The sequence below is a fragment of the Sebastes umbrosus genome, chromosome 15, assembly GCF_015220745.1.
Source record: "Sebastes umbrosus isolate fSebUmb1 chromosome 15, fSebUmb1.pri, whole genome shotgun sequence".
NCBI lineage: Eukaryota > Metazoa > Chordata > Actinopteri > Perciformes > Sebastidae > Sebastes > Sebastes umbrosus.
Window position 1 is genome coordinate 30,696,925 of NC_051283.1, and position 13,875 is coordinate 30,710,799.

At 40.0% G+C, this 13,875-nt stretch overlaps 1 protein-coding gene across 1 annotated transcript; it reads left to right on the plus strand.

The window, feature by feature from the left end:
- Nucleotides 1-1,939: 1,939 nt before the first annotated feature.
- Nucleotides 1,940-9,168, plus strand: tap2a (transporter associated with antigen processing, subunit type a). Its single transcript, XM_037794627.1, has 11 exons — nucleotides 1,940-2,504; nucleotides 3,235-3,349; nucleotides 3,443-3,573; nucleotides 3,774-3,979; nucleotides 5,769-5,966; nucleotides 6,084-6,212; nucleotides 6,494-6,682; nucleotides 6,784-6,957; nucleotides 7,684-7,843; nucleotides 8,099-8,235; nucleotides 8,450-9,168. Exons 1-11 carry the CDS (start codon nucleotides 1,985-1,987, stop codon nucleotides 8,654-8,656), a joined length of 2,166 nt encoding a protein of 721 aa, XP_037650555.1. The 5' UTR covers nucleotides 1,940-1,984; the 3' UTR covers nucleotides 8,657-9,168.
- The last annotated feature ends 4,707 nt before the right edge of the window (nucleotides 9,169-13,875 follow it).

Below are 13,875 nucleotides of genomic sequence, written 5' to 3' on the forward strand. Positions count from 1 at the left end.
ATATTTTTCCAAAACTAAATGTTGTAGTTACTAACTTTAGGGCACGACTTAATAAAAGTTTCTTCCTAGTACAGGAGTCAGCAACCTGCGTCTCTTCAGCTCCTCTCCAGTGGCTCCCTGTGGACTTTTATAAATGGAAATGAATAACTGTTTTTTGTTTACATTTTCATTTTTATTTATCATTGTTGTAGGTCTATGGTACGACGATACGACGGAGTATTAGGGCCACATTGAGGGACAAAAATGTATCTGAGATTTCCAGAATAAAGTCATAATATTATAAAGTAGTAATTTTAGGTGTTATTTACGTGTCTTTTATTCTTGTAAAGTTATGACTTTATTCTCGTAATATTGCGAATTCTCATATTATTGTGTAAATCTCAGATGTTTTTTCCCTCAATGTGGCCCTAATACTCCGTAGTACATTGTCTCTTTGGCCCTCACTGCATTAGACTTATATACTATATACTTAGACTATAAACTGTGTTACCTTCATCACAATGATCACATGTTTTGCAGCTCCAGACAGATTTTCTTTTTTTTGTTTTTGCCTAAAATGTCTCTTTTGATAGTAAAGGTTGCTGAGCCCTGTCCTAGGGGTTTAGGGTGCTCCGTGGTTTTTCAATGGCTGATGCCGATATTTAGAAGGTGGCCGATATATAATGTCAATATATTGTTGTTGTTTATTTTTGCATCTGATAAAATACAATTTAATAATAATGAGACAAAACATTGCTGAACTTAAATGAACATTAATTTAAAACAACTTAACAACGTAAAAGAAAATCAACAAGTTATGAATGAAAAGAGTTTTAGTGCACTTAACATGATTTATCTGCAGATACTGTAGCAGCATCTCCTTGTTTCTGACAGACAACAACAATGTGAAAACTTACATAAATAAAAAAAATTTAAAAAAACAATGATAGTGTAGTGGCCTTCCCCAGTGTTGGCTCAGTGAAATACTATAATAAATAAATAATCGGCCGATACCTCAAATTAATAATGAATGAATGAATCGCTCTACCTCTAGTTTTACATTCAGCCTCTCTACAAATAGTCCCACAGAATCAGCAGCAGCTCTGTGTGAGAGGGATTCAGTCTGACAAACACATCAGCAGAAAGTGAAAGTCAAATATTTTGTGTATTATGTCACCCTTTATTCTGCAATAAAACAAAACAAAAAGAAAATAAATGAGTAATATATATATATATATATATATATATATATATAATACAGTATATATACACATACACATATATTAATAATATGAATAACAATAAAGATAATGATGATGATGATGGTCAGGATAATAATGTCAATAACAATAATAATACCAACACTTACAATAATAAGTGAAATAAATAAATAAATAAATAAGTAAATAACAATAATAAAGAAAAAAAATTATGTGAAATTTTAAATAATATAAAGGCCTGTGTTGAAAGATTTACTTTTTGTGACACTGTCTCGGACACTGGATGTTATAACTGCAGTTTTCATCCAGGTGGTTTGAATTGTCCTAACTCAAAGTTTAGTTCAGTTTTTATGCACCAAATATTTGGAACAAGCTCCCAGAAACCTGCAGGACAAACTTTCCTGTTTGCTGCTGCCTTTTATTAAACCAGATAATGATCTTGTACTGCACTAGAGCTTTTGTGTGTTATATTCTATTTTAGCTTCTATCCTAACTTTTTTTTTTGGCCCTTTTTTATTTTCTAATCTGTAATGCTTTTATAACTGTTTTAATTATGTCTTAATGTTCTTTTGCACTTTGTCGCAATGTTCTTGAATGTTTATGTAAAGCACTTTGAATTGTTGCTGAAATGTGCTCTACTGATAAAGCTGTCTTGCCTCTGCGGTTGGGGTGTTTCAGGGAAAACCCTCTGGTTTGCCAGAAAATGAAACTGAAAGTGGATGAGAGCTACAACACTGGAGTCAGAGCAGAGCAGAGCAGAGAGGAGGAACGACTGTTACTGGAAGATGGCGGGCAATAATAAAACAACAGTAATCCGCAAAGTCTTTGCTTTGACTTTGGCAGTTTGCGTCGACCTCTCCTTGTTTTACGCGTCTGGATCCGTCGTGACGCACAGAGTGTTCGGACATGTGGCGCATCTCTGGGTCTCTGCGGCTCTCCGCTGTTTGGCTCTGACGGCTGTGACTCTGTTCGCGCTTGGACACATCAGCCCGGTGTTGATCCGCGTTATAACGGCGCACAGTGCGCTACCGGCGGTGTTCCAGACCGGAACCGGACTGCTCCACCACGAGGAGACCCGGTGCGCCGGTCTGGTGCCGGATGCGCGCTGCTGGCTGATTTGCACCGGCGCGTCGCTGGCTGCTGCGCTGTTCTGGGAGATCACCATCCGGTACGAGGACGATGTGTCCGCCGGTAAAGAGAAGAAGCAGAAAGCCAGAGAGCTGCTGATGAGAGTCCTACACCTGTTCAGACCTGAATACCCGCTGATGCTCGGAGGGCTCCTGTTTCTCACGATGGCTGTTCTGTGTAAGTAGCCTACAGATGATGATGATGATGATGATGGTGATGATGATGAAGAAGATGATGATGATGATGATGATGGTGATGATGATGATGATGAAGAAGATGATGGTGATGATGATGGTGATGATGATGAAGAAGAAGAAGATGATGATGATGATGATGGTGATGATGGTGATGATGATGGTGATGATGATGATGGTGATGATGATGATGAAGAAGAAGATGATGATGATGATGATGATGATGGTGATGATGATGATGATGGTGATGATGATGATGATGATGATGAAGAAGAAGAAGATGATGATGATGATGATGATGGTGATGATGATGATGATGATGGTGATGGTGATAGTGATGATGGTGATGATGATGATGGTGATGATGATGATGAAGAAGAAGATGATGATGATGATGATGTTGATGATGATGAAGATGATGATGAAGATGATGGTGATGATGATGATGATGATGGTGATGGTGATAGTGATGATGGTGATGATGATGATGATGATGATGATGAAGAAGAAGAAGATGATGATGATGATGATGATGATGATGATGATGGTGAAGATGATGATGATGGTGAAGATGATGATGATGATGATGATGATGATGATGATGATGAAGATGATGATGATGATGATGGTGAAGATGATGATGAAGATGATGGTGATGGTGATGAAGATGATGTATGCGTCTGATTGATGTGTACCTGTGTGTCTCTTCTCAGGTGAGATGTTCATCCCGTTCTACACCGGGAGAGTCATCGACATCCTCGGCAGTCAGTATCAGCCCAATGAATTCATATCTGCGCTCCTCTTCATGGGCCTGTTCTCTCTGGGAAGGTACAGTATGGGACAGTTGTTCTCCCTCCACATTCATCGTCTGTGGCTCACAGCTAAAATCTAACTGAGCTTTCTCTTTGATTGATTCATCAGCTCTGTGAGTGCCGGCGGCAGAGGGGGTTTCTTACTGTGTGCCATCAGTTCCTTCACCTGCAGAATGAAAGTCATGCTGTTTGGGGCTTTGACCAAACAGGAAATTGGATTCTTTGAGACCACAAGGACAGGTAAGGCTCTTATAACATGCAAATATACTAATTTATCAGTGCACATGAAGGACGGAACAAGTCAGGTCAAGACCAGAGACATTACATATATGGTATATATACATTTAGAGCAGGACATATAAGGATGTAACAGGAAGCAGAACGTAACAGAACGTAACAGAACAGGACAGAAGGTCATTTCTATTCATTATTCTGTGCAGGTGAAATCACCTCCAGGTTGTCTAAAGACACCAACTTGATGGGACTAGCAGTGTGTCTGAATATCAACGTGCTGCTGAGGACATTCATCAAGACACTGGGCATGATCTCCCTCATGATGAATCTTTCATGGAAGCTCACATTCCTCGTGTTGATGGAGACGCCTATCACCGGCCTCATCCAGAACATCTACGACACACACTACCAGGTAAAAATCAGGTTCATAGGAAAATGTTGATTTGACATTGAGATGCAGAGAATCACGGACACGATCCATCACCAAGAAGCTCTAAGAAACAGTAAACCAATATTAAACCATTTGTTGTCCCCATCTTCTGTGTCTCTCATGACAATAGTTTTTTAGACGTTTAATCAGGTTACAATTATTTGTTTTCCTTCACCAATGTAGAGAGCTCTGGTTCGCCGTTACTTATCACTACGAGGAACTTTCATTTTGTGATGATTTTGGCGGACAAAAACAGTAGTGTTTCCGAGCACCAGATTCTCTTTAGAAAAGTTCTGGTAAAGTCCTGGTTCTGGTTCCCCCGTGCCTCCTTTCCCTCCAGTGGAACCAGCAATACGGCCTGGGCGTCCAGCAGCGCGGTGTCGGTGTTGGCTCCCAGCGGGGACCGGCGGAGCAGCGAGGCGGAGCTCTCCTCCTGGCCGGAGGTGGAGCCGCTGCTGGTGGCCGTGGAGGTCTCCACCTCCCGCCGGCTGTTGCTCAGAGGGTTGAGCAGGTCGTGTGAAGGTCGGTGGTTCGATCCCCGGCTGCTCCGGGTCACATGTCGATGTGTCCTTGAGCAAGACACTTAACCCCAAATTGCTCCCGAAGGCATAGCCATCGCTGTGTGAATGGCTATTTAGATTAGATCCTGATGGGCAGGTTGGCTCCTTGCATGGCAGCCTCTGACATCGGTGTATGAATGTGTGTGTGTGTGTGTGTGTGTGTGTGTGCGTGCGTGTGTGTGTGTGTGTGTGTGTGTGTGTGTGAATGGGTGAATGCTGACAGGTAGTGTAAAGAGCTTTGAGGGGTCGGAAGACTAGAAAAGCGCTATATAAATGCAAGTCCATTTACCATTTAGCTTTGACTGCAGGTCAAAGGCGGCAGCGAAGCCGGATCTGGGTCTGTCCGCGGCAGGCTGGTCGCTGCGGGCTGGTCGCACCTTCAAGCTGGAGTCTGAGCTGAAGGAGTTTCCGGTGAACCTGTCGTGGGGAATCAGTTCCGATGACAAGCATTAAGAATGACCATAGAGAAATAGCCAATCTTTTTTATGATGCTCTCTTTTGCTTGTGTGGGTCAGAGAGGGCAGCTGTAGCTCAGTGGGTAGAGTAGGTTGTCCTTTAACCTCAAGGTTGGTGGTTTGATCCCTGGCTCCTACAGGCTAAATGTTGAAGTGTCTTTAAGTGAGACACTAAAATTCAATATTTTTTCTATACACAGCAGTAATATACTTAGGATGGATTAAATGCAGAAATAAAATTTGATGTATGTACTATGACAAATAAAGGTTTCTTCTTCTTCTAGAGGCATCAGTATTAATCTGAGACTGTTTCATAACCACTAAAAAGTTCCTTGTTGTAACTTTAAGTTAACTTTTGCTTAAAGCTTTGGTAGGTAACAGAGTACGCTACATTTTAACTTTTACATTTTCCAACTGAAAAACTCAGCCCAGTGTTGCCAATTCTTTTCCAATGAAAGTAGCTAGCAGCACTAGCCCCAGAAGTCCATCCTGGCTCTTGTTAGTACTCACAGCTGGCAAGCTAGCAGCTTGTGGAAGACTCCGGTAACGCACAATGAGTACACAGGTAGGTAGGCAGGATGATTGGATGGGCTTATTACAGTCCTGCAGCAGTGACAGATACTGGATGTATTGATTGCTGTGAGGATGTAATGAGAATTTCAACAAATATAACAAAGAAAAGCTTCTAAAATCCATTACCCACCCTAGCTTTAAGTAGTGAGATGAATTTATCTTCTTCTTTTATTCCTCCCTCAGCGGCTGTCCCTGGAAGTGCAGGAAAAGATGGCTAAGGCAGATGGCGTCGCGAATGAGGTACTATCCCGTGTTCATCTGGTATGGAGCTTTAACACAAAAAAACAGGAGGCCTGTCGCTATGACGACCGCTTGATGGACACACACAAACTAAAGACCCAGCGGGACACTGTCGGGGCCGTTTACTTGCTCGGACGGAGGGTGAGAAGTTTGCCATTTTTTTTTGTAAAATTGTGTTTTTTGGACATCAGGTAGTGTCAGACATATCATTGTATATCAACTGTGTGTGTGTGTGTGTGTGTGTGTGTGTGTCTATAGTTGACAGGGTTGGGCATGCAGGTCTGTATGTTGTACTACGGCAGGCTGTTCATCCGGAGTGGGAAGATGACAACTGGCAACCTGGTTTCCTTCATCCTCTACCAGTCAGATCTTGGAGACAACATCAGGGTATACAACTGCTTGGTTTTAATAATCACACACACACTATACTCATTATTAAAAGATAATAGAAAAACAATATGTTTTGAGTTTGCTTTTAAAAGAAGAGTATGGGCTTTTATGTCCTCAGGAAGGCTTTTCCATTGAGCACGTCCAACCAGACAGATCATGCCTGTCCACACTATTCTAAACATATGATTGCTTGTAAACTCAACATTTAACATACTGCAACTCTGACGCTATACGTGGAAACATTATGTAATTAAGTGATCCGTTTTGTGATATTTTAGACACTCATCTACAGCTTTGGCAACATGCTGAACTCGGTGGGGGCTGCCGGGAAAGTGTTTGCGTACCTGGACCGAAAACCTCTGGTCAGCACGGAGGGGAAACTCCAACCTGATGAGCTGAAAGGGCACGTCAGCTTCCGCCATCTCAACTTCGCCTATCCTACATACCCCAACAAACCAGTGCTGCAGGTGAGGTCTGACCGGCAGGTTACCTAAGTTACCTATAAACTTATTAAACTACAGACACAGAACTCATTTTTCTGTTCATTGTTATTATTTCCTTGTTTCAGGACTTCTCTTTGGAGCTGAAGTCAGGTCAGATGACGGCACTGGTGGGTTCGTCTGGAAACGGAAAAAGCACCTGTGTGAGTCTGCTGGAGCGATTCTATGAGCAGCAGGAAGGAGAAATCCTATTGGACAATGAACCGCTGAAATCCTATGACCACCGTTTCCTCCACAAGAAGGTAAATTAATCATTACTGCTTTTCGGGATGATGCACAGCACTCTTTGTTGTGACCTCCTGTCTTAGGTTATGTGTTCACCGGCGTTGGTTTGTTGGTTTGTTGGTTTGTTGGTTTGTTGTTTTTTTAGTTAGCAGGATAACTCCAAAAGTGTGCGATAGATTTGAATGACATTTGTTGGAGGGGTGGGGTGTGGCACAATGAACAATCTGTTAGATTTTGGTGGCGATCCGGATCATGATCCGGATTCAGGAATTTTTTTAAGCATTTCGATCAGCCAGAATATTAAGCCCTCTGGGTATAACACATGCACAGTGCCACCCGGCACAGAGCGATTGGGCCAGCCCAGTGTCAATTAAGGAAAAGAAGTGGGCCGATTTACCTGTTTTATGGGCTCAAAAAAAAAAGAAAGACATACGTCAGCCCAAAAGGAAGTCGGCCCACCGGGAAAATGTTTACTGAGGTAATACATCAAGTGAGAAGTAGGCTCATTTTCTCGTAGACTTCTATACAATCAGACTTCTTTTTGCAACCAGACGAGTCGCCCCCTGCTGGCTATATAGAAGAATGCAGGTTTAAGGCACTTCCTCATTGGCTTCACTTTTCAGAATCGGAGGTTGCCACATGGAAAGAATAAGAGATAACTATTTTAAGTTCATGGCCCATCTAATCGGTGAGCTAATGCTGATTCAGGAAACTGTCGGCTGATGAGATGATGTGTTTAACAGATTGCAGTGGTGAGCCAGGAGCCTGTGCTCTTCTCTGGCTCCATCAGAGACAACATCGCCTATGGGCTTGCTGAATGCTCATTGGAGGAGATCGAGGAAGCAGCACGCAAAGCCAACGCCCATGACTTCATCAAGCAGCTGGAGAAAGGCTACGATACAGGTAACCTTTGCTGCAGTAGAAACCTGCTGCGAATGGTGAATGAGGGAAGAAAATATCATTTGTAGAGCAAGATTGAGGATTTATTTATCTTAAACATCTTATGTAGATTCAATGTATGCACAATAGAGGCTAAATATACACATACAGTATTTTGGGGGGGTTGTTATTTGAGTTTTTAAATCCTTATCAATATCTTTCTGCATCACATCTTGAACCTCAATCCATTATGATTTTATAATGTTGTCCGTTTCTCAGAGGTGGGTGGGGACGGCGGCCTATTAGCCAAGAGCGAGAAGCAGCGAATCGCCATTGCTCGAGCTCTGGTCAGACAGCCGCAGGTCCTCATTCTGGATGAAATAACCAGCTCTCTGGATATGGAGAGTGAAAATAAGGTATGTGTCACAACTTCTAATGCAAGTTATGGTGTCCGTTTATGTTCCCTCCAGGGCCAGAAGTCTCTGGGTTTGCATTTCAGATTAATGGCAAATTAATCGCACATTTTTTATCTGCTCAAAATGTAGGCCTTTCTTCTGACATCCTTTTAGCTCTGCTTCCACCTAAAAACTATACTGAAGATTAACTATTTCTGTCATTGACTCTGCACAGATTCAGCAGGCCCTGGCTAGCTGTCCCAACCAGACCCTGCTGGTGATCGCTCACCGGCTGAAGACCATCGAGAAGGCGGATCAGATCGTTGTGATCAGTGACGGAAGAGTTCAGGAGCGAGGGACTCACCGGGAACTGATGGACAGGGAGGGGAGCTACTACAAACTGAGGGAGAAGCTCTTCACTGAGGGAAACTCACCACAGTGACAAACAGCCGCTGAGCTGATGCTGTAGTCGATGGGTTCTGTGTGCTGCGGGTCGGACTAGGGATGCATCGATACCGATAACAGTATCGAGTTTCGGGTCCGATACTGTGCTCATGTACTCGTACTTGCAAAATGGCTTCGATACAACGGCACTGATACCACTTTATGGTGGTGCGCCCGACCCCGCTGGGTCGGGATCCCACCTCAGCCGCCGCACACCGGCCCTCACCTTCATTGCCCCACGGGGTTTTGCTTGCACCCTCTGACTTTCGCTTGCGTTAGACTCCTTGGTCCGTGTTTCAAGACGGGTCGAGTGAGTTGCCAACAATGCCGCAGACCCCTGGCGCCTTTTACGTTGGCCGAGCACCGATCTGGCGGCAGGACGCGGATGACAGTCGCACGTCCGGGCAGGAAGTGCTGTAAAGCTGCGGCCGCGAGCCACCTTCGCTCTGAGCCTTTCCAAGCCGACCTAGAGCCGGTAGCGGCGCACCGCCTCGTATGCAAACTCCCCAGCCTGCCGTGTGTCGCTCACACCCTCCAGCTGGCTGTTAACGAGGGTCTTTTGGCACAGAGAAGTACTCGTATCGGTACTCGGTATCGGCGAGTACCCAAATGTAAGTACTTGTACTCGGTCTGAACAAAAGTGATATCGGTGCATCCCTAGGTCGGACCAAGCAGCTCACCTGAAACAAATGTTTATGTAAGTATTTTTGTATAAATATTGAAAATTAAAGCTTCAGTAGGCATCATTGGACAAAAAAATCCATAATAACCTTTCAGCATGTTGTAATTCAAGTGTTCTGAGAGAAAACTATAACTTTTTTTTAATCATATTTGCTCCGATCTCGCCTACTGCTGCTTTAAAGAATATGGGTCTATATGTTTTTTCAGAAATTTCTGTATTTTAAAACATGTGGCATCAAATGCACCTTCTCAACTCTAGTAGTACAGTATGCTTCTGTTCTTATTTTGTTGACATCAGATATTGTAAATGAATCAAATAACATTTATGAGTGTCCACTATCATTGTTTTCTATTTCATGTCCTTGTATTTGGTTCACATTAATAAAAGCTTGACGTGACAGCACACAGTTGACGCCATAAACCTTCATTTATGATCAGAGAGGACGAAGGTTGACTCACGGGTACGTCCCAAATAAAAGACAGATAGAACAGCGTGGGACATTTTGGATCAATGACCTCAGTTGACTCCTGCCAGAACGTCAGTCAAACCATATCTGAATGTTTTCTTTTTTTACTGTATTTTTCAAACCTTGTGTCACATGTTTCTAAAGTCCTCTCAACAAACACATCTATAAAACTAAAGTGCATGTAGTTTTTAATTCTACAGTGAAAATTCAGAGTTTTGTAGGTTGTATACAAGCCAGTTGCTCGGCTTGATTAATACTGTACTGTGGGATTAAAAGGAGAAAAACACATCAAAGTTATTCAAGTAATACTGGTTAGTCGTGTGACGTGTTTCAGTTTTTCTAATCACATATCCGTTGATTGTTGTCGGTTGTATTTCTGGTTTGAGCTGACCTGGAAAGTCCCCGACTACCAGCGCTGCCGCTTTTGCTTTTCTTTCTACTACTGTAGCAGTGAGGCTTTTTGGATAGTTGCCTGGTGATTTGTGTCATAAACACACCGGCACTAACCCCCTCTATTGGCAGAGATCCGGCTCTGCTTAGGCAACTCTTATCGCCATTTTGTCAAGCCTCACTGCTGTGCATCCACAAAATGGCGACTTTGGTCACGTGCCACGGATAAGTTAGACATTTGTTTTTCCTGAAGTTGTATCCTGAGAAGAAGGTTTTATGAATATTCTCTTTTTGTTTCTCTCTGAAAGTGCATGTGCAGCACAAGTATCTGCAGTAAGAGTGATTTATGCAAAATATGGGGCAAAGACATGAAGACCCAAACGACAGGATGTTACACTAACAGCTGGATGTAGGGGAGAGCGGGGTCGGTTGGGACAGGGGGACAGTATGCCATTCACCATGCTCATACTCATCCACACCCTCTTCACTTTCAATCTCAAACTGGAGACCTTCTGACTCTTCCTCACATTTTTTAAACTTTTTTTTTAACCCTCAAGTTGTTGATTTTTTTTTTTTTTGCAAAATGAAACCAATTCAATGAACCTATAGGCTACATGTAGCCTCTGGTAACCACATTGAGCTGATAGGTGCCACTGAAATAAAGACTCGAAAGACAGCCAAATTCCAGTAATTTATGAAAATATAATTTTAAAAATGTTTTCTTTATCTCAAATAAATGTGTGAACAAGTGAGAGTGTAAATATACTGTAAGGTAATTAACTGTAAAGTGTTAAAATTTAGACAGCAATTTTCTCAATTTAAAGGTGCTAAGTACGGGATTGAAAGAAAGAGAAAGAACAACTCAGACCTGGGAGAAATTGACTCTTTTGTGGAGGAAGAAATTACTTTTTTTCTTGTAAAGTTATGACTTTATTCTCATATTATGACTTTTTTTCCGAGTAAAGTTATAATTTTATTCTCATTACAACTTTTTTTCTGGAAATATTATGACTCATTAAATTACGACCTTTTTCTTGTAATATTACGACTTTTATTCTCGTAAACTTGGGATTTTATTCTCGTAATATTACAACTTTTTTTTTTAAATAGTATGACTTAATTTTCATTAAATTACGACTTTTTTCTCGTAAAATTACGACTTTTTTTCGAGTAAAGTTATAATTTTATTCTCATATTACAACTTTTTTTCTGGAAATATTATGACTCATTAACGAACGACTTTTTCTTGTAATATTACGACTTTTTTCTCGTAAACTTGTGATTTTATTCTCGTAATATTACAATTTTTTTTTCTGGAAATAGTATGACTTTATTCTCTAAATCTCCAAAAATAAAATTCCCTCAATGTGGCCCTGATACTCCGTCGTACTCTGGATATCAAAATTAGCACCTTTTAATTATATATATTTGTTTTAGCCCAGAACAAGTTGTCCCAACCGTCCCAACACTTGATAACTTGTTAGAAAACACCTGCTTCTGTTCAGGGGTCAAATTATTTTTGAGATTATTTTGTGTTTAAGTGTCCCAACCGACCCTGATCTCCCCTACTATTTTAAAACATATCACAATATCTTATAACTTTAACTTCTTTTCAGGTTTTAACATTACCTGAATGATTACACGCTTCTCTATTGGTCTGCTGTTTAAAACTTTTTTAAATCCTCAGGATGAATTAATAGAACGTGTTTTTTCCCTCATCGTTCTTAAAAACCTGCCAGTTTGGAGATCGTCCGGCACGGTGACTCATCATAAACTTGGCTGCTTCCTATCAACAACTGTGTGCCGTCTGCGAGTTGCAAAGGGCACAAAGGGGAAAAGCAGATGCCAAACATTGCCGCCATCTTAGGGTGAGACTTTGAAAAACATTAACAGAAAATGGCCGACAACGTGTGCAGAAAGTTAGAAAATACGGTATATTAATATAATTAAAATAAGATTATATAGTGACTGTGGCTGATCTATCAATGTTCTATAAAAGTGCACCTATATACAGTATGCTGTATACGTGCAGATGTGTCTTTGGATGTGCACGTGTGCCGAGAATCCTTTGCCTATCTCTGCACCGTGCCACTGCACCGCCACGCAGCCGAGCTGGAAAGTCCCTTCTCTTCTTTCTTTCACTTTCTTTCTTACTGTGTTGTGTACTCGGTGGCTGCCTGACTCAGCCAAACCACAACCAAGCCCGAGGTCTGGTGACCGAAAGCATTCTGCATTTGTTGACACTCCTCTACCTTTTAGGTATGCAGCTTCTGTTGGTTCTTTTCAGCAGTAGTTGTCACGGTGGTATATTCCATATGATACAAAAACATCTGCCACACAGCCTGTCATATGGCAAACACTGGGCTCTATATATATGCATGTTTCTGTGTAATGACTTCATTAACATTTAGGCACAAAGGACACTTTGACGGAGCATTTACAGGATATCCTTTCCTTCCTCCAGGCCTACAGAGTATTTCAGATGAGGTTTTTATCAGTGCCAAAGGGCCAGCTATCCTGCAAATATTAGATTATATTAAAATAAAACCATTCAGTGGTGGAAGAATTATTCAATCAAGTAAAAGTGACAATACAGCTGTGTAAAAATGCTCCAAGGGGTCACAAATATTTATTTATTCATTATTATTATTTTTATATTTTTTTATTCATTTTTTAATCATTATTGTTATTGTTATTATTATTATTATTATTATTGTTATTATTATTATTATTATTATTATAATTATTATAATTATTATATATATTTTTAAATGTATTCATTCATTATTATCATTATTATAATTATTATAATAATAATAATAATTATTATTGTTATTGTATTTTTTATTCATTTTTAATTATTATTATTGTTATTATTTTTATTGTTATTATTATTATTATTTTTTTTTTTAATGTATTTATTCATTATTATCATTATTATAATTATAATTATTATATTTTTTATTTTTCATTTATTCATTTTTTAATAATAATAATAATTATTATTATATATATATTTTATTTATTTATTCATTATCATTATTGTAATTATTATTATTATATATATTTTTTAATTTATTTATTCTTTTTTTATTATTATTATTATTTATTATTTTTCTCTTCTTTTTAATATTATTATTTCATGACTTATTAGTGGATACTCTCCCTGTATTTTCCACAATTTGAATGTTATGTATCAGTTATTTATCTTCTGTGCCAGCTGTGGCTGTCTGTGTGCATGTTGTTGTCAGGTATAATTGATGCATTGTGTTGTTCAGAAAAAACTAAAATGAACTTTCCCTGTATAGTGACTGATCTATTGATTATTGACAATTAATAAAAAAAAGACCTTGATGTATTTTATAAACTGATTTGACTGATTTTTTAATGTGAAATCTTAATCTGTAAAGTAACTAAATCTGTTAATATGGAGGCATAAAAAAACACAATCGAGTCAAAGTATAAAGCAGCATTAAAAGGCAAATAATGTACTTATAAACACAGTGTATAGGCTGCTCCAGTAAATGTTCTTAGTGACGTTCCACCACTGAAACCAAATGAAAGTAGTAACTTTGAGTTTTTAATCTATTGTATATTTTGTATTGTAATTTCTGTCCCCTGAAACACTTTACCTGGTTGGTACAACCCAACACAGAGGAAATAAACAGGGAGTCATTTT